This window comes from Nicotiana tabacum, chromosome 23 (assembly GCF_000715075.1).
Source record: "Nicotiana tabacum cultivar K326 chromosome 23, ASM71507v2, whole genome shotgun sequence".
In the NCBI taxonomy this organism is placed as follows: domain Eukaryota; kingdom Viridiplantae; phylum Streptophyta; class Magnoliopsida; order Solanales; family Solanaceae; genus Nicotiana; species Nicotiana tabacum.
Window position 1 is genome coordinate 122,027,513 of NC_134102.1, and position 25,758 is coordinate 122,053,270.

At 40.1% G+C, this 25,758-nt stretch overlaps 2 protein-coding genes across 2 annotated transcripts; one reads left to right on the forward strand and one right to left on the reverse strand.

Annotated features, from left to right (window-relative positions):
• Nucleotides 1-306: 306 nt before the first annotated feature.
• Nucleotides 307-2,492, reverse strand: LOC107795155 (pentatricopeptide repeat-containing protein At5g47360-like). The gene has a single exon (XM_016617738.2). The coding sequence runs from the start codon at nucleotides 1,924-1,926 to the stop codon at nucleotides 481-483; it is 1,446 nt and encodes a 481-aa protein (XP_016473224.2). The 5' UTR covers nucleotides 1,927-2,492; the 3' UTR covers nucleotides 307-480.
• A 21,218-nt stretch (nucleotides 2,493-23,710) lies between these two features.
• On the forward strand, nucleotides 23,711-25,556 carry LOC107795153 (uncharacterized). Its single transcript, XM_016617737.2, has one exon. It carries the CDS (start codon nucleotides 23,843-23,845, stop codon nucleotides 25,475-25,477), a length of 1,635 nt encoding a protein of 544 aa, XP_016473223.1. The 5' UTR covers nucleotides 23,711-23,842; the 3' UTR covers nucleotides 25,478-25,556.
• Nucleotides 25,557-25,758: the final 202 nt, after the last annotated feature.

Consider the following 25,758-nt stretch of genomic DNA (forward strand, 5'->3'; position numbering starts at 1 on the left):
AAAATAAATAGGACCACTTGCTTTGCGCATCTTACTGTATGTCTGAAGTCTCGGAAATTTCTTCACTCAGGGCTCATTCGGTTTTATGTATTAGATAGAATAATCATGATATAAAATTTAGTATTTGCTTTAATCCATGTATTGTTATTCCATGTTATTAGCTATAAAATAATACACCAATCAGTGTTACCTCAATTGAATATTCAAAGGAGCACTTCACCTGCTCTTTCCATCTCATGCTGGATAAGAATATCGGCCGACAATACACAGATCAGATGTAAGTTGAAATCTGAAAAGAGTTATCAATCCAACCTGACTAGAAGCCCAACTATTTTTTTTTATTGCACAAAACTGGAGAAGAATTCAATTAGGTGGAATATGGAATACAATTGAGGGTCAATCTCAAAGGTGAGGTGACTGTTTGTTGACAATGCTGAGGCACAAGTGGGATCACGATATTAAAGCAATCTTGGTCATTAATCAGCACTTAATACTACCAATGCTTGAAGCTAAATCTTCTTTGCCACAACGTCTAAGACATTCAATTACATTCTTAGTACAAGGACCTTTAAGCTGAATTCCTTTCCCTACCATTAGACTAGCAAGCTTTGCAGCTTCAACAAGATGATTTTCCTCACATAGTCCAGCCATAAGTATACAATAAATATCAGAATCTATAGAAGATACGCCTGCAGACTGCTCAATCGCGTCAATCAAGTGATATCCATCAAGTATCCTTCTCTGCTGACAAAGCCATCTCATTATTGTGCTTGAGGTCAAACCATCAGGCTTTAGGCCACCAGCCAACATTCTCCTAAAACACATTTCTGCCTCCTTGAGTTTTCCAATCCGAAACAGTGATAAAACTAGAAAACTGTAACAAGAATCATATGGAATACCAGTTTCAGCTACTCTGTTGATGACTTTATGCGCTTCCTCCATATGCCCATCTTTGCAAAGACCCTGAATCAAAGTACAGATAAACACCCTATTTGGTTTACACCCAAAATCCCTCATTTGGTCCAAAATACTTAATGCCTCTATCGACTGACCTTTCTCAACAAAATTTTGAACCACAGTAGTATAAGTAACGACGTTGGGCTTACACTGCCCACCATCTTTTTCCATTTCTCTCAATAACTCAAGCGCCCTTTCCAAACTCCCGAACCTACAAATCCCGTCAAGAAGAGCTGAATAGGTCACCGTATTTGGCACGCATCCATGTCCCCTCATAGCTTTGGTTAATCCACAAGCTTCTTCCAACCTACCCACCTCAGACAACCCTTTAATCAACACAACATAAGTGATCATATCAGGATGAAGATCAATCAAATCCATCTCTTTCATCAAACCCATTGCTTCATCCATAACACCTTTCTCACATAATAATCGAATAACTACATTATACACTGTCGTATCCGGCCTACAATTCAACTCTTTCATTTTCCACAACACCCACAAGCCTAAGTTAGCATCTTTTCCCTCTCTACACAAATTCAAAATAACCTTAAACATCCTAGCACTTGGAACATAATTATTCTGCAGCCTATAAACCTCAATGACATCTTGAATAATTCGTGGTTTGCGATCAAATCCGAGAAGTTTATAAGCTCTACTAAACATGTAACTGCTGTGTCTATAACTGGGATGAAGTCCAGCCCAAATGAAGAATCTGAGACCCATTTGAGGATCATCAACGGCGCATTTCTCTAATACTTCATTAACACATTTAGCATCTAGTTTAGCCTTAACTGTGTTCAGAGTCTTCTCCATACCAGACCCATTTTTATTTTTCAGCAAATGACCCAAAAATTCTCCAGCTGATGATGAACAAGTGGTGAATAAAAGGACCTTCTTGAGTAAAAAAATTGGCTCATTGGCTGAATTGGTCTTCAAGAAAAGGCGAGAGATTGATAGAGGAAGCATAATTTTTTCATAAGAAATTGAAATCAGCTGCTTGCATAATTTGAAATATCTGGTCAATTCGGAGACTTTGATTTCAATGAGCTGAAAATTCGCAGAGCAAAATGCAATAATAAAAATCTCATTTTTGAGCGTTTAATATTTTTATTTCATACTCAAGAGTCAAGAGGCAGACTAGTACACCATTTCAAAATTTGGAGCTATAACAGGAAGCAAATATGAATGCAAAACTTGTCAACTTGAAAAAAATCAAATCTTCCTGATTACGCAAAGAATATGAAGCATTAAAAAGTTCAAAAATAATTAAAAAAAAAATTAGTACTTAAAAAAAAAGAAGAGAAATTAGGGTTTTCGAAGAGGAGGAATGACAGAGCAGGATAAACAAAGAGGGAAACCTATAACACAGATTTTCGCAGGAGAAAGAGGCAGTGATGACTCGCCGGAGTAGCAGGCCGCACTGGGGAAGAGAGGGGGAGGCGTAGTCAGCTTAATCGAATTGGCCGAAGAACATGGGCCTGGGGAGGGGCCCAAGTAAACCAGAATTCAATTGATGTTATTCCTTTCTTTGGTTACGAGTTTGGACTTGTGACCGAACATAGCCTAATCCATCTTTATATATTAATACATTAAATTATAGAAGAATTAACCCAAATAGCCGCCCACCTGATCTCTTAAACTAAAAATAGCTGATGAATGTATAATATACGTATAATTCGTATACAACATATGTATAACTGTGTATAAATAATGCATAATCTATGTATACCGGCTAGAAAAAGTAAACACTGAATCTGACCGGCTGATTCAGTCATCCAGTTCGTTCGCTCGGTCACATGTAGTCAAGCACCAAGTGTCGTGTTACATCCAGGCCTAGGTTCAGGGGTGTGGCATTGAGTAGGACCAAGACGGAATATTTAGAGGGTAAGTTTAGCGACGTGTCGGGGGAAGCAGATGTGGAAGAGAGGCTTGACTCATAAGTCATCCCTAAGAGAGAGAGTTTCAAGTAGTTAGGGTCTATTATCTAGGGAGATGGGAAAATCGACGGGATATCACGCACCATATCGGGGTGGGGTGGATAAAATGGAGGTTAGCGTCTGGAGTCCTGTGTGACAAGAATGTGCCACCGAAACGTAAAGGTAAGTTTTATAGAGCGGTAGTTAGACCTGCCATGTTGTATGAGGATGAGTGTTGGCCAGTCAAGATTTCACATACCCAGAAGATGAAAGTACCAGAAATGAGGATGTTGAGATGGATGTGCAAGCACACTAGAATGGATAAAATTAGGAATGAGGATATTCGGAAGAGGGTGGGCGTGACTCCCGTGGATGACAAAATACAGGAAGCGAGATTTAGATGGTTCGGGCACGTGTGGAGGAAGAGCCTAGATGCTTCGGTTAGGAGGTGTGAGCGGTTGGCTCTGGCAGGCACGAGAAGAGGTAGAGGGCGGCCTAAGAAGTATTGGGGCGAGGTGATCAAGCAGGACATGACGCAACTTCAGATTTCCGAGGACATGGCCCTTGATATGAAGGTGTGGAGGTCGAGCATTAGGGTTGTAGGTTAGGGGATAGTCGAGCATTTCTCCTCGCTGCGCCGACTAGTCTGATAGTGTTTTGTCTAGGACTGCTAGCGGTTTTTATTGTATTTCACATTTTTTTTGTCTTTCACATTTTGGCATTTCCATTTATTTGCTGTATTTTACAATGCTGATACTATTTTTCTGGTTTCTGTTGTTGTTACGGATCTATTGTCTCTGAGCCGAGGGTCTTTCGGAAACAACCTCTCTATCCCTTCGGGTAGGGGTAAGGTCTGCGTACACTCTACCCTCCCCAGATCCCACTAGTAGGATTCTACCTAAACGTAAAGGAAAGTTCTACAGAGCGGTGGTTAGACCAGCCATGTTGTATGAGGATGAGTATTGGCCAATCAAGATTTCACATACCTAGAAGATGAAAGTACCAGAAATTAGGATATTGAGATGGATGTGCAGGCACACTAGGATGGATAAATTTAGGAATGAGGATATTCGGGAGAGGGTGGGCGTGACTCCTATGGATGACAAGATGTGGGAAACGAGGCTTAGATGGTTCGGGCACGTGCGGAGGAAGAGCCTAGATGCTTCGGTTAGGAGGTATGAGCAGCTGGCTCTGGCAGGCACGAGAAGAGGTAGAGGGCGGCCTAAGAAGTATTGGGGCGAGGTGATCAAGCAGGACATGGCGCAACTTCAGATTTTTGAGGACATGGCCCTTGATATGAATGTGTGGAGGTCGAGCATTAGAGTTGTAGGTTAGGGGATAGTCGAGCGTTTCTCCTCGCTGCGCCGGCTAGTCTAATAGTGTTTTGTCTAGGACTGCTAGCGGTTTTTATTGTATTTCATATTTTTTTTGTCTTTCACATTTTGGTCTTTCCATTTATTTGTTGTATTTTACTATGCTGATACTATTTTTCTGGTTTCTATTGTTGTTACGGATCTATTGTCTCTGAGCCAAGGATCTCCCGGAAACAACCTCTCTATCCCTTTGGGGTAGGGGTAAAGTCTGCGTACACTCTACCCTCCCCACACCCCACTAGTGGAATTTTACTGGGTGTGTGTGTGTGTGTGTGTGTGTGTGTGTGTATATATATATATATATATATATATATATATATATATATATATATATATATATATACCAAATGTGTAACTTGCCCTAATCCTTCTAACGGATTTAAGTCTCTTTTGGTTTATAACTCTTTTGATAAATATTAATGTTACCACCAGTTAAGAGTTATCTATCAAAAATTTAACTTTTGAATTTAAATAACTGAACGTTGATTAATGTTACTAACTGTGGTGATCAACAATATGATTATAATATATTGAGAAAAATACCTGATAGGAGTAATAACTTTATGCTAGATGAATCCAAGCATTGTGAAACTTTGAAATAGATATCAATACATCATCTTTGAATAGTGTGAACCATAAAATGTAAGTGAATGAAACCTGTAGCTTATGAAGATAAAAAATACTACCTTCCTTTCTAGCCATAATTGTAATTATATATTTTACAAATTGATTTCGTATCTATATAGGGGAAGTCGTTACATTATGATCAGTGTTAGATCCAAATTTTTTAAGTCATGAGCACTCTAATGTAAGAGGGAAATGAAAAGACTACACTTTGTAAGTTTGTATTCTTGGGTGAAAAGGAGCAGGTTGTAATAAGATTTGAATTTAGACTCCGCCTCTGCTTTAGTTAGACAAAGACCAGAAGGGCGAATATTAAAAATGAAAAGGGATAATACAACACACAATATGACTATATGAGGCAGTTAGAAATGGACAAATAACGAGTCTGAAACCTAATTGTGATTTTTTTGGACTCTAACAACCATAATAGGTAAAAAAAAAAGAAGAAAAACTAGGCACTATTTTATATATAGCGCAGTTATTCACCGCGCTATACCTTAACGGCACGTTTGTCCGTTAAAGTATAGCGCGGTAAATAACTGCGCTATATTTGAATTTAAAATGAGCGCGAAGGTATAGCGCGCATATATACTGAGCTATACTATAGCGCGCATATATACTGTGCTATACTATAGCGCGCCTTCTCCTTCCTTCCCCATAGACGCGATCCCCCTTTCCCATTTTTTATTCCAGCTCCCCCCATCCCCCCCCCCCCACGTCGTTAAGGTATAGCGCGGTGAATAACTGCGCTAAACTATAGCGCGCCTTCTCCTTCCTTCCCCACAGACGCGACCCCCCCCCCCCTAATTTTTAACGAAATAAATCTCAGTTGGAACCCTCCGGTCCCACAAAAAATATAGATTCTCGGTATTATAGCAAGCTAACATCGTATCTAAGGCGTTAATATAGTGCCCTTTAGTATAGTAAAATGTAGTGCCCTTTTGCGAAATGTCTTTGTAGTTATTGAAATTAATCATTTAATTATCTGTTAGCCCCAAAAAATCTGAAAAAAGATGATAGTTCAAATACAAACTCTCTCGAATTATAGTCAACAAATGTAAGAAAATAACATTAAAAAATAACAATATTTGTCAAACTATATATTTTTATATAAATATTTAATAATTAAAGCATGTGTAGTTATGAAAATTAGTTATTTAATTCTATTATACTAAAAATAAGTGAGTAAGAAAACAAACATATAAAATAAGAAACTAACATATAGAATAATAAACAAACATATAAAATAGTAAACTAGGGAAAATATACTTCCATTACCATCTACTCAACAACTTAATATCATACTTTCCATAGACATGAGTGCCGTCTATGGATATTACCGCCCGACAATGCACAAAACCATCAATGGCTAGTTTAAATGCGAGAACACATATCTGAATATGTGTTCTAGTATTCCCGGACTCCGCTCAAGCTTCCATTCAATAATAGTCCCGGGGTTAAAGTGTTGCAATGCGGCCATGTACCTGGGTAGGCAAAGGACTTATCCCAGTTATCATAAACAATTTCAAACGCACATTTGCACCCGAGAAATGACTTTCTTTTGTTAATGGCACATCCATATTGTCACGACCCAAAACTAACTCCTGTCGTGATGGCGCCTATCGTGGAACTAGGCAAGCCGGCTCATTTTCAAAACAAACCGATATTTTTATTTTAAAGATAATTTCAAGGTTATTTAACATAAAACCTCCATTTAAAGAGTTCAAATCAAAGAAAAATATAAGTGCGGAAAAGAAAAGCCCGACATTGGGGTGTCACTAGTCACGAGCATCTACTATAATTTGTCTAACAATATCAAGGCTAACTCAGCCCGGAAAATAGCTAAATACAACTAGAGGAAGATAAGAGGGAGAAGAGCACGGGCTGCGATCGCCAAACAGCTTCCTTGCTATCTCAAAGAAATCTGCAACCAGAATACTCAATAACCGCTACCGTGTCCAGCTACACCTGAATCTGCACACAAGGTGAAGGGGGTAACGTGAGTACGCCAACTCAGTAAGTAACAACAATAAATAAAGACTGAGCAGAAGTGACGAGCAATAAAGCATATAACATTCATTTAAGGAAATCTCAGTAAAATACCACAGGCTTTAAAAATCAGGATTTGAATCAAACATCTCGTTTAAACCCAGTTCTAGTAAAAATCATTTAAAGATATTTTTCCAACAGTTTTTCAAACAAAGGCTCAGTGCAAAGGTGAGCAAAAATGATAAAATCATAAACAGCCCCTCGGGCAAAACATCACTCATATACAGCCCCTCGGGCAAACCTCACAGTCACTCGTGCCACTCGGGCATACCTCACAATCACTCATGCCTCCCAGTCACTCAGTACTCGGCACTAGCACTCAGTAAGTACCTGCGCTCACTGGGGGTGTGTACAGACTCCGGAGGGGACCCTTCAGTTCAAGCGCTATAATCTGCACGGACAACTCACGTGCTGCACGCACAACTCACGTGCTATAATAATAAAGTATGTTGCAGGCGAGCAACCCCGATCCACACTCATCCTCACAAATCAGGCCCTCAGCCTCACTCAGTCATAAATATGCTGCAGGCGGGCAGCCCCGATCCATACTCATCCTCACAAATCAGGCCATCGGCCTCACTCAGTCATAAACCTCTCAAGCCACTCAGGCATTTCGGTAAAACAGGGTATTCGGCCCAAAACATTTATATGCATCAAAATAGAGTCATAAAATTGAGTTATGCGGTAAACAAGTATAAACATGACTGAGTATAGATTTTCAATCGAAAATAATGAGAGGATAGTAAGAAATAGCCCCTAAGGGTCTAAACAGCATTGGCGCAAGGCCCAAACATGGCATTCAACCCAATTTATAGAAATTCTTTCTAAAACGTATAAGTATCATATAGTTTCAACAAAGTATGCAACTTTACGGTTGCTACGGGACGTACCAAGTCACAAGTCCCCAACAGTGCATGCCCGTCACCTAGCATGTGCGTCACTAAAAATAGTAGAATGATACAAAATCCGGGGTTTCATACCCTCAAGACCAGATTTACAATCGTTACTTACCTCAAACCGGTCAAATCTCTAACCCGCAATGATCTTGCCTCTGAACTCGGCCTTCAAATGCTCTGAATCTATTCACAATCAGTACAATACCATCAATACGCGCTAATGGAATGAATTCCACAAGAAAAACTATAAAATTAGACCAAAACCCGAAATTGGCTCAAACCCGGCCCTCAGGCCCACGTCTCGAAATCCGACAAAATTTAAAAAACTAGAAAGCTCATTCACTTACGAGTCTAACCATACCAAATTCATCAAAATCTGACATCGTTTGGTTCTTCAAATCCTTAAATTACTCTCCAAAAATTTCAAGCCCTAACCCCTCATTTTCACTAATTACCATGATTAAAACAGCAGAAAATTACCATACATACAAGTATTAGGGCTCAAGTAACTTACCTCAACGAAATCCCCTTGATTCCCTCTTCCAACCTCTCCCAAAAGCTCAAAAACCGAGTTGAAATTGTGAAGAATGACTAAAATTCGCGAAGGGTTCTATTTATGGTTTCTGCCTAGGTTTTTCGCACTTGCGGCCATTTTCTCGTACCCGCGAGACCGCACCTACAGTCCAAGAAGCCGCACATGCGTAACTCACTTAATTACCCAGATTTTGCACCTGCGGACCCCTTCCTCGCACCTGCGGACTCGCATCTGCGGTCCCAGGTGCGCATCTGCGAAACTAGTCCAAACTTCTCATCTCTCCATCTGCGCTCAAGGCCTCGCACCTGCGAGCTCGCAGATACGGCCAATTCTTCGCACCTGTGTTCCCAGCCTTGGCCTAGAGTCTCCCACACATGCGTACTCCCCACGCTCACCAGCGGCCTCGCACCTACGACCCATTCATCCGCAGGTGCGGGAATAGCAGAAGCAACAACTCCAGCTGTAATTTCCAACATCAACAAATCCGTTAACCACCCGCAATCACCTCCAGGCCCTCGGGACCTCAATCAAAAATACCAACAAGTCATATATCAACATACAAACTTAGTCGAACCTTCGAATCACTCAAAACAACATCCAAATACCAAATTACCCTCGGATTCAAGCCTAAGAACTTCTAAATTTCCAAATTCGGCAACCGATGCCGAAACCAGCCAAACCATGTCCGAATAACCTCAAATTTTGCACACACATCACAAATGATACTACGAACCTACTCTAACATGCGTAATTTAATTCCGACCCCGATATCAAATTTTTCACTGCCGACCGAAATCGCCAAATTTCTAATTTCACCAATTCAAGCCTAATTCTACCACGGACCTCCAAATAATATTCCGGATACGCTCTTAAGCCCAAAATCACCTAACGGATCTAACAGAACCATCAGAATTCAAATCCGAGATCGTTTACATATAGGTCAATATCCGATTGACTTTTTCCAACTTAAGTTTCTACTTAAGAGACTAAGTGTCTCAATTCACTCTGAAACCACTCCGGCCCCGAACCAACTAACCCGATATAAAATAATATAGCTGAATAACACAAAAAGAAGTAGAAATAGGGAAAACGGGGCTAAACTCTCAAAACGACCAGCCGGGTTGTTACATCCTCCCCCTCTAAAATATACGTTCGTCCTCGAACGGATCTAGAAACATACCTGGAGTCTCGAATAGGCGTGGATATCTGCTCCGCATCTCCCGCTCGGTCTACCAGGTGGCCTCCTTCACAGGCTGACCTCTCCATTGCATCTTCACTGAAGCTATATCCTTTGACCTCAACCTTCGAACCTTCCGATCCAAAATAGCCACCGGCTCCACATCATAAGTCATATCACCCTCCAACTGAACCATGCTGAAATCCAAAACATGGGACGGATCTCCAATATACTTCTGGAGCATGGAAACATGAAACACTGGATGCACACTCGACAAGCTGGGTGGCAAGGCAAGCTTATAAGCCACCTCTCTTATCCTCTGAAGCACCTCAAAAGGCCCAATGAACCGGGGGCTCAACTTGCCCCTCTTCCCAAACATCATAACACCCTTCATAAGTGATACCTTTAGCAAAACCTTCTCCCCAACCATAAAAGACACATCACAGACCTTCCTATCTGCGTAGCTCTTCTGCCTAGACTGCGCCGTGCGAAACCGCTCCTGAATCAATTTTACCTTATCTAATGCATCCTGAACCAAGTCTGTACCTAAGAGCCTAGCCTCACCCGGCTCAAACCATCCAACCGGAGATCTACACCTCCTCCCAGATAAAGCCTCGTACGGAGCCATCTGAATACTCGACTAATAACTGTTGTTATATGCAAACTCCGCGAGTGGTAGAAACTGGTCCCATGAATCCCCAAAGTCAATGACACAAGCACGCAACATGTCCTCCAATATATGAATAGTGCACTCGGATTGCCCGTCCGTCTGAGGGTGAAAAGTTGTGCTCAACTCAACCTGAGTACCCAACTCTCGCTGCAGGGCCTTCCAAAACTGCGATGTGAACTGAGTACCCCTATCTGAAATGATGGAAACTGGGACACCATGCAGGCGAATGATCTTTCGGATGAAAATTTTAGCCAACCGCTCTGAAGAGTAAGTAGTGCCAACTGGAATGAAGTGCGCGGACTTGGTCAGCCGATCCACAATAACCCAAATAACGTCAAACTTCCTCGAAGTCCGTGAGAGCCCAACTACAAAGTCCATAATGATCTGCTCCCACTTCCACTCTGGGATCTCTAATCTCTGAAGCAAGCCACCCGGTCTCTGATGCTCATACTTAACATGTTGACAGTTTAGACACCGAGCCACAAACCCAACTATATCCTTCTTCATCTGCCTCCACCAATAGTGCTGCCTCAAATCCTGGTACATCTTCGCGACACCCGGATGGATGGAATACCGCGAGCTGTGGGCCTCCTCAAGAATCAACTCTCGAAGCCCATCTACATTAGGCACACATATCCGGCCCTGCATTCTCAGCACACCGTCATCACCAATAGTCACATCCCTAGCATCACCTCTCTGAACCCTGTCCTGAAGAACGAGCAAGTGTGGGTCATCGTATTGACGCTCCCTGATACGGTCATAAAGAGAAGACCTGGAGACCACACAAGCCAATACTCGACTAGGCTCCGAAATATACAATCTGACAAGCTGCCCTGCTAAGGTCTGAACATCTAATGCGAAAGGTCTCTCGAGGCATCACAATACACGGTGTAAGAACCTGAAGCTGATGGTAGAACTAACACTGGAGTTGTGGTCAAAGCAGTCTTGAGCTTCTGAAAGCTCTCCTCACATTCATCCGACCACCTGAATGGAGCACCCTTTTGGGTTAATTTGGTCAAGGGCGATGCAATAGATGAAAATCCCTCCATAAAGCGACGGTAGTAACCCGCCAACAAGAAAACTCCTAATCTTTGTGGCTGAGGACGGTCTGGGCCAACTCTGTACCACCTCTATCTTCTTCGGGTCCACCTGAATACCCTCACTGGACACCACGTGCCCCAAGAATGCTACTGAACTGAGCCAAAACTCACACTTGGAGAACTTTGCATAAATCTTCTCCTCCCTCAATCTCTGTAATACAATCCTCAGATGCTGAGCGTGCTCCTCCTGGCTACGAGAGTACACCAGGATGTCATCAATAAATACAACAACAAATGAGTCCAAATAGGGCTGAAATACATTGTTCATCAAATGCATGAACGCTGCTGGGGCATTGGTCAGCCCAAAAGACATCATCAAGAGCTCATAATGGCCATATCGGGTTCTGAAAGCTGGTTTGAGAATATCTGAATCCCGAATCTTCAGCTGGTGATAAACGGATCTCAAATCAATCTTTGAGAACACCCTCACTCCCTGAAGCTGGTCGAATAAATCATCAATGCGAGGCAAAGGATACTTATTCTTGACTGTGACCTTGTTCAACTGCTTGTAATCAATACACATTCTCATGGAACCATCCTTCTTCTTCACAAATAGAACCGGTGTACCCCAATGTGACACACTAGGCCGAATAAACCCCTTATCAAGGAGTTCCTGAAGTTGTTCTTTCAATTCCTTCAACTCCGCCGATTCCATACGATACGGTGGAATAGAAATGGGCTGAGTGCCCAACACCAAATCAATACCAAAGTCAATATCCCTGTCAGGCGGCATGCTCGGCAGGTCTATAGGAAACACATCCGGAAAATCACGTACCACCGAAACAGAATCAATGACAGGAGTATCTGCACTAACATACCTCACAAAAGCCAAATAAGATAGGCAACCCTTCTCACCAATGCGTTGAGCCTTCAAATATAAAATCACCCTACTTGGTACATAATCTACAGAACCGCTCTACTCAACCCTCGGAATTCCCGGCATAGCCAACGTCACTGTCTTAGCATGACAATCTAGAACAGCATGACATGGAGATAACCAATCCATACCCAATATTACATCAAAGTCAAACATACTGAGCAATAATAGATCCACTCGGGTCTCTAGACCCCCAATAGTCACACACATGACCGATATGCGCGGTCCACAGTAATAGTATCGCCCACAGGAGTAGATACATGTACAGATGAAATTAAGGACTCACGGGGAATATCTAGAAAATAGGTGAAATACGAGAAAACAAATGTTTATGTGGAACCAGGGTCAAATAATACTGAGGCATCTCTGTGGTAAACTGAGACAATACCTGTAATCACAGCATCTAAAGCAATAGCATATGGTCTGGCAGGGAGAGCACAGAAACGGGCCTGACCACCCCCTGATCTGCCTCCCCCTCTAGGGCGACCCCTAGCTGACTAACCTTCACCCCGAGCTGACTAGGCGGGTGGTGAGGTAGCTGGTGCTGTAGTCGGAGGCTGACTCCTCTGCTGAGATAGACCTCCATGACGACGAGGACACTGCCTCCACATATGCCCAAGCTCCCCACACTCAAAATAACTCCCTGGTGTTAGCGGCGGAAACTGAAGGGAACCCCTAACACCGGGATAACTGGTAGAAGAATCTGGCATGGAAGAGCCCTGAATAGGTGGAGCACGGGACGAACTCTGAACTGGAAGGGCACTAAGTGATGAGTGGCCCTGATGAGAACTGTGAGAACCATGTCCAGATGATGCACCCCGATGAAATGGCCGAGTTGACTGAGCCTGTCTGAAATGATGACCTCTACTGTTTTGGAACTGACCCCCAAAAGGAGCACCGCTGAATCCACCCTGACCACGAGGCCTCTTTCCTCTCTCTCAACCCTCTCATGACCGTGGACCATCTCAATCTGCCGAGCAATGTCGACAACCTCATCAAAGGTAGCACCTGAAACCTGCTCCCTGATCATGAGCAATTGTACCTGATAAGTGAGGCCATCAATAAAGCTCATGATCCTCTCTCTGTCCGTGGGATCCAACTAGATAGCATGACGGGCCAACTCAGAGAACCGCATCTCATACTACGTCACAGACATATCACAACGGCGGAGCCGCTCAAACTATCTACGCAGCTCCTCTCTGCGGGATCGAGGCACGAACTTCTCCAAAAAGACCACGAAGAACTACTGCCAAGTAAGGGGTGTTGCGCCAACAGTCCTTCGCCTCTCGTAAGTGTCCCACCATCTGAGTGCAACCCCAGAAAATTAAAAGGTAGTGAATGAGACCCCACAAGTCTCCAAAATACTAGCAGTACGGAGTATCCTCTGGCATCTGTCCAAAAAGTCCTGAGCATCCTCTCTCTCTATGCCACTGAAAGGTGGTGGCTGAAGTCTCCCAAACCTTTCCAACCTACGCTGATCATCCTCAGGCATGGAAGGAACCACATAATCCTAAGAAACAATAACCGGTTAGGCTAGTGGTGCCTCCGGTGTTTGAAGTCCCTGAATAACCTGCTCGGGTGTATGAGCGACGGGAGTCTGAGTGCCTCCCCTGGCCTGAGAAGTGTCTGCGGCCGTCGAAATAGAGACCGCCTGAGCAAGGCCAGTACACGCTGTCAGAATCTGAGCTAGGGCCTCCTGAAGGCCTGGAATCACAATAGGCACAGGTGGTGCATGAGCTGGTGCATCAACAACTGGAATTGGGTCCTGATCTGGGACAACCGGTTGATTTGTAGGTACTACCCAACTGTTGTACGGGCTGCACCTCTACCCCTACCACGGCCTCTACCGCGGCCCGGGCTTGTGGTATTGGTGGCTGGCCCTCCTGACCGGTAGTACGAGTCCTCACCATCTGTGAGAGAATGAAACAACAAATGTTTAGTTACTAGAATCAACAGATTCGCACGACAACAATTCAAGAATGTGGAGTTTCCTAAAGGTTCTGCAGCCTCTCGAAGATAAGTACAGACGTCTCCGTACCGATCCACAAGACTCTACTAAATCCGTTCATGACTCGTGAGACCTATGTAACCTAGACTCTGATACCAATCTGTCACGACCCAAAACTAACCCCTGTCGTGATGACGCCTATCGTGGAACTAGGCAAGCTGTCTCTTTTCCAAAACAAACCGATATTATCATTTTAAAGATAATTTAAATATTATTTAACATAAAATCTCCATTTAAAGAGTTCAAATCAAAGAAAAACAAAAGTGCAGAAAAGAAAAGCCTAACATCGGGGTGTCACTAGTCATGAGCATCTACTACAATTTGTCTAACAATATCAAGGCTAACTCAGCCCGAAAAATAGCTAAATACAACTAGAGGAAGATAAGAGGGAGAAGAACAGGGGCTGCGATCGCCAAACAGCTTCCTTGCTATCTCCAAGAAAATCTGCAACTAGAACACTCAATAACCGCTACCGTGTTCAGCTACACCTGAATCTGCACACAAGGTGCAGGGAGTAACGTGAGTACGCCAACTCAGTAAGTAACAACAATAAATAAAGTCTGAGCAGTAGTGACGAGCAATAAAGCATATAACGTTCATCTAAGGAAATCTCAGTAAAATACCACAAGCTTTTAAAAATCAGGATTTGAATCAAACATCTCGTTTAAACCCAGTTCCAGTAAAAATCATTTAAAGACATTTTTCCAATAGTTTTTCAAACAAAGGCTCAATGCAAAGGTGAGCACAAATGATGAAATTATAAACAGCCCCTCGGGCAAAACATCACTCATATATAGCCCCTCGGGCAAACCTCATAGTCACTCGTGCCACTCGGGCATACCTCACAATCACTCATGCCTCCCAGTCACTCAGCACTCGGCACTCGCACTCAGTAGGTACTTGCACTCACTGGGGGTGTGTACAGACTCCAGAGGGGCTCATTTAGCCCAAGTGCTATAATCTGCACGGACAACTCACGTGCTGCACGCACAACTCACGTGCTATAATAATAAAGTATGTTGCAGGCGGGCAACCCCGATCCACACTCATCCTCACAAATCAGGCCCTCAGCCTCACTCAGTCATAAATATGCTGCAGGCGGGCAGCCCCGATCCATACTCATCCTCAAAAATCAGGCCCTCGGCCTCACTCAGTCATAAACCTCTCAAGCCACTCGGGTATTTCGGTAAGACAGGGCATTCGGCCCAAAATATTTATATTCATCAAAATAAAGTCATAAAATTGAGTTATGCGGTAAACAAGTATAAACATGACTGAGTATAGATTTTCAATCGAAAACAATGAGAGGATCGTAAGAAACAGCCCCTAAGGGTCCAAACAGCATTGGCGCAAGGCCCAAACATGGCATTCAACCCAATTTATGGAAATTCTTTCTAAAACATATAAGTATCATATAGTTTCAACAAAGTATGCAACTTTACGGTTGCTACGGGACGGACTAAGTCACAAGTCCCCAACAGTGCACGCCAACACGCCCGTCACCTAGCATGTGCGTCACTAAAAATAGTAGAATAATACAAAATTCGGGGTTTCATACCCTCAAGACCAGATTTACAATTGTTACTTATCTCAAACCGGTCAAATCTCTAACCCGCAATGATCTTGCCTCTGGACTCGGCCTCCAAATTTTTTGAATCTATTCACAATCAGTACAACACCATCAATACGCGCTAATGGAATGAATTCCACAAGAAAAACTACAAAATTAGACCAAAATCTGAAATTGGCTAAAATCCGCCCCCGGGCCCATGTCTCGAAATCCGACAAAATTTACAAAACTAGAAAGCTCATTAACTCACGAGTCTAACCATACCAATTTCATCAAAATATGACATCGTTTGGTCCTTCAAATCTTTAAATTACTCTCCAAAAATTCCAAGCCCTAACCCCTTATTTTCACTAATTACCATGATTAAAATAACGGAAAATCACCATATATACAAGTATTAGGGCTCAAGTAACTTACCTCAACGAAATCCCCTTGATTCCCTCTTCAAACCTCTCCCAAAAGCTCCAAAAACCGAGTTGAAATTGTGAAAAATGACAAAAATTCGCGAAGGGTTCTATTTATGGTTTCTACACAGGTTTTTCGCACCTGCGACCATTTTCTCGTACCCGCGCGACCGTACCTGCAGTCCAAGAAGCCGCACCCACGCAACTCACTTAATCACCCAGATTCCGCACCTGCAGACCCCTTCCTCGCACCTGCGGACTCGCATCTGCGGTCCCAGGTGCGCATCTGCGAAACCAGTCCAAACTTCTCATCTCCGCATCTGCGCTCAAGGCCTCTCACCTGCGGGCTCGCAGATACGGCCAATTCTTCACACCTGCGTTCCCAGCCTTGGCCCAGCGTCTCCCGCACCTGCGCACTCCCCACGCGCACCAGCGGCCTCACACCTGCGACCCTTTCTTCCGCAGGTCCGGAAATAGCAGAAGCAGCAGCTGCAATTTCTAACTTCAACAAATCCGTTAACCACCCGGAATCACCCCGATACCCTCCGGACCTCAACCAAAATACCAACAAGTCATATATCAACATACAAACTTAGTCGAACCTTCGAATCACTCAAAACAACATTCAAATACCAAATTACCCTCGGATTCAAGCCTAAGAATTTTTAAATTTCAAAATTCGGCAACCGATGCCGAAACCAACCAAACCATGTCCGAATAACCTCAAATTTTGCACACACTTCACAAATGACACTACGAACCTACTCCAACTTCCAAAATTCCATTCCGACCCTGATATCAAATTTTTCAGTGCCGACCGAAATCGCCAAATTTCCAATTTCGTCAATTCAAGCCTAATTCTACCACGGTCCTCCAAATAATATTCCGGATGTGCTTCTAATCCCAAAATTACCTAACGGAGCTAACAGAACCATCAGAATTCAAATCCGAGATCGTTTACATATAGGTCAACATTCGATTGACTTTTTCCAACTTAAGTTTCTACTTAAGAGACTAAGTGTCTCAATTTACTCTGAAACCACTCCGACACCGAACCAACTAACCCGATATAACATAATATAGATGAATAACACAAAATGAAGTTGAAATAGGGAAAACAGGGCTATACTCTCAAAACGACCGGCCGGGTCGTTACACATATACATGGTGGACAGATGTTATACACTTTTTGATCTTGTACCTTATAACTTCTTCAATGTGTGGAATCAAGACAAGAGAAATCAAGTCAACACTCAAGTTAAAATTATTCCCACTGAATGTGTCCATTTCACAATTATGGGTGCCAATGTATTTACCCACAACCCACATATTTGTTTTCAGCTTCCTCACGCAACATCCAATTACAACCTTGAAACCATCTACGACAAATAACCTTGTATACTTTCGGAGATGACTCGTGAACAACAATCTCACGACATGCTTTTATATTGTACATTCACACCGCCCTACTTAGGCGCGCTTTATCAGCAAAAAGCATGCCCTTTGACAGCACCGTTGCTCTAGATGCATCGCACATTGCTGTCCGAATTTTGTCAAGATCCCTTATGAGGGCATCCACATCCGACATACTTGGCAAATGATCAAGGTAGGGAATCTCCCTTTAATGAAACGACACATTGGACTCGTATACTCTTAGTCTAACGAGAGGTGGAACATGCTCCCTCGTCAAATCAGGTTCAACATTCTCTTCCTCATCATCATCACCCTCATCAGGGAAGGGTGTGTCATCTCCAGACTCATCAGCATTGTTGGCATAATCACTATTCTCTTCATGACTCCGTGCATCTGCCAAATCCCGATTAAATATATCATTTTCGGGCAATTGAGTAAGGACAGGACCTTCAAGTTGCTCGTTTTAACTGCACAACCAATAAAATAATGAGTTTCTCAAATTCATCCAAACTTTACATATAAACTTTATCACTTCACATACAAATCATAATATGTTGATATTCCATGATGCATATTATCCTGTTGATGATGACTCCCGGATGGACCACCATGATCCAACACACCAAAATTAGGCATATTCCAACTGGTCGTTGGTTCATAACTTATAAAATTCATATCTGGCTGGTACCCCCTGTGGAATATATGAGTGTTAATACAAATTTAATACATAAAAATAAATATCGTAACACAAAGGACAATTGAAGTTTACCACTCAGCTTGTGGATTATGTAAACTAGGGGAGAAGTTATTTCGTCGCTCCTCATTCCCCGGTAGAGATAAGTTTAGATTAGGCCAAACTCTTTCACCCGGAACCTCTTCGGCTAAAACTGCTCCAAAATAACCACCTGATGATTGAGGGATATCCCTACTTTGCGGAATCTCATTATTGCGAACGTCTTCAACCTTGACGTACATTTCCAACATTTTTATCACAAGAAGTTCCCGGTGTTCATATGGAGTCCCAAAAAAATCTTTCAGCGTTTCATCGTCTTCGATGTTAAACTCAACATAACAAGCAACCCCTTTGCGGAGTAACATAATATGGATATCTTTCGGTTACTTTAATATTCACTGAACGTTTTCTCACACTCATTTTTTTTACATAACAACGATACCAATGTATCGTACTCCATTGTAAGTGGCAACTTAACATGACACTGTGGAGAACAACTATAGCGTACTGAGTTATTCTCCACCAGGCCTCACCCCCCAATATAATGAAACCCTAATTTTTTGCTCTTCGGACATTATGACAAAATGCAAAATAACTTAACGAACAAATATTTCGGAAGACTTGAAGGATCCTGAATGGATTTTACAAAATCCTGAAACTCCTTAAATAAGAAAAAAACAAGATTGAGGGGTACAATTATTTGATATATAACGCCTTAAATATGCGAGCTATACCCCTATAAATTATTGATATGTCAGTTTTGAGCAAATAAATTATTGGTGGGTCCAACTTTTATAAATAGCGCGGTTATTAACCGCGCTATACCTTAACGGACAAACGTGTCGTTAAAGTATAACGCAGGTATAGCACAGTGAATAACCGCGCTATATAAAAAATAATACCCATTTTTTTTTAACCTATTATGGTCGCTTGAGTAAAAAAAAAAAAAAACCATAATTAGGTTTCGGACTCACATATAACTTGGCTGCTGTAGTTGGTACTGCAGCTTTCAAAGTTGAAAAGAAGTTTATTCTGAGAATCCGATACATTACATGTTGTCAATAACATCTTTTGAATTTTTAACTTTCGGCCACAGCCTTTGATCAAAGAAAGATTTCCCGTCTTTGATTTTACTACCTTTTGATTTCTCCCTTACCCTATGAAGATTGAAGAATCACCAAAGCCTTAAAAGAAGGAAGATTGTTTTCTTATTACAAAATTGACAGCTCGAAGTAAGGCATAGTTTTAGTTTTATTTAAAAAAAAAAGAAGCTTATATTTTGTATTGCTTCAGTTTATACACCACTATATTATGATATCGAAAGCAAGAATATAAGAACAATATGTTAAATTTGTCCGATAGAATACACGTGGCTCCCCGTGATTTAGTAAAAAAGAGGTGTTATTCTTTCTTCAACTAATTGCCCAGAGTCTCAAACTCCTAAGTCCAACTATGTGAAAGTTATATCAACTATTTTAATTTGACAAGGCAACTTTGACGTACAACTAAAGACGGAGCTAGTATTGTGAGTTACTTTGGTCCAAACTATATATGTTTTAAGAAACTTATTTAGAAGGTGCTAAAATTTCGAACCCATAAATTTAAAATTCCGACTTCACCTGTGCGTACAACACTATGTTGGCCAGAATATATATAACAGATCTTGGCCTGGGTTCAAAAGATTATGGGTGCTTGATATGCGTAATTCCATAACTTCAAATAGGTTGCTGCCGTATTTGCCTATTCTGATCTAGTCAGTGACAAATATAAACATTATTACAAAGTTTGACATTTCGTTCAGTTTTCTTTTGTATATTTGTTCAACACTTTAATAATTTATCCTCAGCAAGCTCTCGATCAATCCCATCTTTTTATTTTTGTTTTTTAAGCACGAAAGATATAGTATTGCTAGTTAGTGATTAATTAATTAATTAAAAAGGTTACTAAGTCATAAGAGGTCATTGATGGGTGGACGTCGTTATCACCCAATTAAAGTTATGGATTTTCTAACATTTATCAATTTCAGCTTTCATACGTTAAAGATATTACTCAAGTCGTAGGTATAATTAATAGGAGAAACAGTTCTGGTAAGGTCATAAACAGTTTTCTTTTCCCTCTTATTTCTTAGATAGATTACTACTATGAATGTTGTCATAGTATGATCAGCTTGTGTAGAAAGTGCGTTCTTTGAGGTACACGCAAAATAGGCACACATCAAAAGTGATAATTCGTCCTTTCATGCGCGAATTCAGAATTTTAAATTTTACGGATTTAACCTTTAAGATTTTTAGCATTAACTCATTACATTTTTAAAGTTATAGGTGCATTCTACTATTTGTTATACTTTTAATAGATTTTTACACATAAATATATATTGCGCTTTGAAAGTTATAGGTTCAATTTAACATGTTACCTTAATGCCGAGTAAATTTCACAAATGGTCATATAACTATGAGTTTTTTTTCACCAAAGTCAAATAATTTTGTTTTCTCACACAAAAATCATAAAACTTTCATTAACTCACACAAAAATCACACTGACCAGAAAACACAAATTTTCGGTAGTGTTTTCTTATTTCAAAATTTTTTATCTTTAATTTTCTCTCTAATAAATAATAATCCAATTAAAATAGGAATGATCCAATCCGACCCGACCCGACCCGATCCAATAATCATATATATAAATTAAAATACTACTAAAAGTGAATCCTCCAAAATACTATATTTCTATCTTTTATTTTTCTCTTCAAGCTTTTCATTCAAATTAATAGCATTATTATTTCAAGGGCTCTCTAATAATTCATATTTCTTTTTTGTCATAATCTCATGCATCCTAAACTATGTAATTTTTTTTTTTGGGTGGGGGTGGGGTGTGGGGGGCGGGGAGGGGGGAGATTCATTTTTTGTATTATTTTAATTTTTATATATATGGGTATTGAATCGCGCCGGGTTGGGTCATTCTTATTTTACGAAACAAATTATAAAATTGACTGGCGGGTCGAAACTAATTCCATTCGCTAGCCACAAAATTATATAAAACATGTATATTATATGTATATAATACATATATACAAAAAAAAATATTTTATCGGCTATTATTTTTAGGAGCGGCTAAAAATATATATTTTTCTTATTGATTTATTTTTTATTAGACGGAAAATAAAAAAATACTACCGGAAAGGGTTATTTTTCGGTCACTATGATTTTTGTGTGAGTTAATAAAAGTTTTATGATTTTTGTGTGAAATTATATAGTTATACGACTTTGGTGAAAAAAAATCATAGTTATATGATCATTTATGAAATTTACCCCCTTAATGCTTCATAGCCTCTTTTTAGAACGGACTATTAAGGAAAGTGTGTCATCTAAACTGAAACAGATGGAGTATATATATGGACAATCAATAATTTTTAATCTGTTCTAGAAGGTTATTTGTCATTTCTTCTAAATCACAAGTCAATACTTATTAAATAAAGATATCTACACTTACTTTGAAGTGATTTTATTGTGCTGTAACACCATTAAATGCATAGAAGTTAAAACTCAATATTTATATACTGAAACTCTCAAGAAACTCATACTATCAGTTCTTGAAAGCACGTATAATACAAACCAAATGCTCATACCGACCAAAGGGAATTAATCTTGGAACTGAAATCCTTTTTTTGTTTTGGGGATTATATTCCTTCTTCCATTATCTAGAATTATCCAGCTGCGGATGACTTGGCATTGCGTCAAAGCTTTTCACGAGAGAAACTTAGCTAAGATAGAAGGGAATTGAGTTATCCAGAAGAGAAATACCTTGCATACACATTAAGAAATGGCCGGCATGCTTCAGTGGCGGAGTCAGGACTTTTATTAAGGAGAGTCAAAATATAAAGAAATAAACTCACGAAGTCAAGGGGTGTCATTATATAGTATATATATATATTTATTTATTTATTTTTTTAAAAAAAATTACTGAGTTAAACAGTGTAATTTTCCGACGAAGGTGCATGCGGCTTCGGCACTGCAACATGCATCAAAACTAGCATATTGCCCAAGCTCATGATACTATAATCAAACAACTAATGTCAAAATCCTAGAAGGAACATTAAGTCCAAAACTCATCATACTATAGTTTTTTAAAAAAAATGTCAGCATCGGTGCACAAAGTATTTTGCGTTTATGCAGTATCCGGGAAGGATCGCACTATAAGGAATGTGATAGAGACAACCTATCCTAATACAATCCGCTTCAAAAGATATTAGTGACCAACAGGCGCAACGTCAACTAGCACCTTCCAATAGCACAAGTACGGAACAAAACTACCCGCTAAAGTTTAAACGGATGAAAAGAATTAATACTATGACCAAATAACTAATATCAAAATACCACAAAGAAATGTAGGGCTTAAGACATATTTTCTTGGTGGGGGTAACAAATGTCTTCTCTTTTTGTTTTCAAATAGTTTTTAAATGATGATCACATACTTTAAAGAAATATAAGTTAATACAAGTTTTGTCACTTGGTGGTCCTAAAGAGCATTCAGCATCAACTCCAAACAAAGTATATTGGATGAAGGTGGGGAGGGGTAGACAAAAGAAAGAAAAGCATAGGCTTCCAAATTAAAGTTGCAAAAATAAAGCAAAGATCTTTGAACTGATCATCCCACACACAAAGCTAGCGTACGCACTCCAAAAGAAAGAATCCTAACCATTCCCCACGCAACCTCTTTGCTCCCCTCATTCTCCTCTATCCTAAAATGCCCTTCTCCAACTAAAAAAAGGGCTCTGAACCTCATTCTTAGGATTTATCTCATATATACAAAGAAAAAAGTTTGTATTATCAATGTATTTTAATCTGTTGTAGTAGATAATGTGCTTATATTCATGTCACTAATTTCATAAGACTATTACTTATAAATTGTGATTATCTTTTAGATAATCTTTGATACTGTTATTTTCTTTGTTTCGAAAAGATTGATACTATTTTCTTATTAGCCTGTTTCAAAAGATTGATACCTTTCAATATTTTCTTAATCGGAAGCATTTATAGCTCTACAAATACTATGACAGTTTTAAAAGTTTTATAGTCACACAAATGTTATGTCTTATTTAAGACCACATATCTCAAAAGTCTTTCTTTCTTTATTAGAGTCTGTAGCAAGTCAAACTATGACAATCTTATTTAAACGGATATAGAAGCAAACTCTACCTCTTACCCTTTATCATACAAGGAATAACATATGCTACACTAAATTCTTAATGAATATATGAAAAAATTTAAAATCTACTACATTTCAAGAAAAATGAGTATTTTAGGAAAAGATTATTCCAGAAAAGTATTTCCTATCATACAAGGATAAGATTGTCATAAGAGTGGAATAGTTAAAAAAAGAAAAGAAATAAAGCATAGCTTGAAATCAGGTCACTCCTTCCAAAACCTTTCTTCATCACTCTCTCCTTTTCTATACTTTTCCTTGGCACTAAGATTTCTCTCATCCCTTAACATAAAACAAGATCCAAAACAAACACCAGTCTTCCTCTCTATCCTTCAATGGGAGATAATACAGCTCCTCACACCCCCAAAAAACAAAAGAAACTAGACTCTGAAGTTCAAGCAAACCATGCAAAACATAGTAAGTTCTATAATCATTTTCTTTTCAAAGCTTCCCTTCTTGTGTTTTTTCTAGTTGTACTTCCACTTTTCACTTCAGAAGCTCCTGAATTCATTAACCAAACTCTGCAAACAAGAAGTTGGGAAGTTCTTCAGCTAATATTTGTTGGTATAGCTGTTTCATATGGCTTATTTAGCAAAAAAAGTAATGAAAGAGAGAAGGAACATACCTCAAAAATTGATAATGCTCAATCATATGTATCTGGATTACTTCAGGTTTCATCTGTTTTTGATGATGAAGCCGAAAGTCACGACGAAAACAAGGTACAAACTTGGAATAATCAGTACCATAGAGGTAATAATCCAGTAGTAGTAATTGCTAAAGAAAGTCATGGTTTTAATGAACAAAGAGCTGTTAGTTCAAAAATTGGTGAAAAGCCTTTGCTTTTACCAATTCGAAGCTTGAAATCTCGTGTTCTTGATCCTGATGTAGGGGAAGAATCTAATGAAAAATCTAATATTGGTTTAAAGGGTTTCTCTAGCAATGTAAATAAACCAAGAAATGGGGATTTTGTAGTGTCAAGTCCTAAGAAAATGGTGGAGAATATAGAGGAAAATGTTGTCCGTCCATCGCCAATTCCTTGGAGATCAAGATCAGCAAGAAATATGGAGATTAAAGAAGATGAAAATAATAATAATAATCATCCCCTTAAATCTCTATCTCCTTCAAAAGAGAATCCTGGATTTAACAAGATTGAACCATTTTCTTTAAGATCTCAATCCTTTAGATCACCTAGGCCTAATACTTCACCAATTAATCTTTCTCCTTCACAATCCTTTTCATCTTCAAGAAAATTGTCCCCTTCACTTTCCTTTTCATCTGAATCACAAGCCAAGATTGTTGAAGATGTAGTTAGAAAGAAAAGCTTTCGCAAATCGACTCCTCCTCCTCCTCCTCCTCCTCCTCCACCTCCACCCCCGCCACCTCACTTCTATTATAAGAATTCTCCTCTGATGAAATCAAGCTCTAGTGTTAGAGATGAAAATGTTTCTACTGAGAAGGAACTGCTGAGAAGCATTAGGAGTGTGCCAATGGTATCAACTGGCAATGAAAAATTCCAACCTCCAAAGAAAGCATATTCAGGGAAAGAATTGAGGCCATTCATTGGTAGTGCACGAGCAAAAGAATATGGTGAAGAATTCATAGCAGAAGAAGTTGAAGAAACTATTGGATTCAAGAGAGGATCAACTGATAAACTGATGCATGAAAGTTACAACTTTGGATCAAAACCAGGATTTATGGAGTTCCCACAAGAAGAAAATAAAGAATATGTTGAGAAGTTTCTTGTGGAAACTGATCTTGAAGATTCGGAGACTGAAAGTGAAGATGATTACTTTGAAGAAAATCCAGAGAAAACAGAAGTTACAACTCAGAGTACATATAGTGATGAGGGACCAGATGTTGACAAGAAAGCTGATGAGTTTATAGCCAAATTTAGAGAGCAGATTAGGCTTCAGAGAATTGAATCAATCAGAAGATCAGCAGGACAACCTGCTAGAAACCTTGTAAGATAACCTTGTTCTATTTAAGGCGATCAAATTCACCTTATTTAGTTATATGGTTGACAGTTTCATAAGAGAAGTTTTCTTTTCAGTTTCCCTATTTATACATCCTGAGTTTTCTGGTATACAGAGATTTTAGCATTGTAATTACAATGTAATTACCTATGCTTCCTCCTGTAACTGATTTGTTACCATGAGGCTTCTTATTATTATTATTGGCGGGGCCGGATTTATGGGGCGGAAGGGGGTTCGTGGTGAACCCTCTTGCCGGAAAATTACACTGTACGTATAAG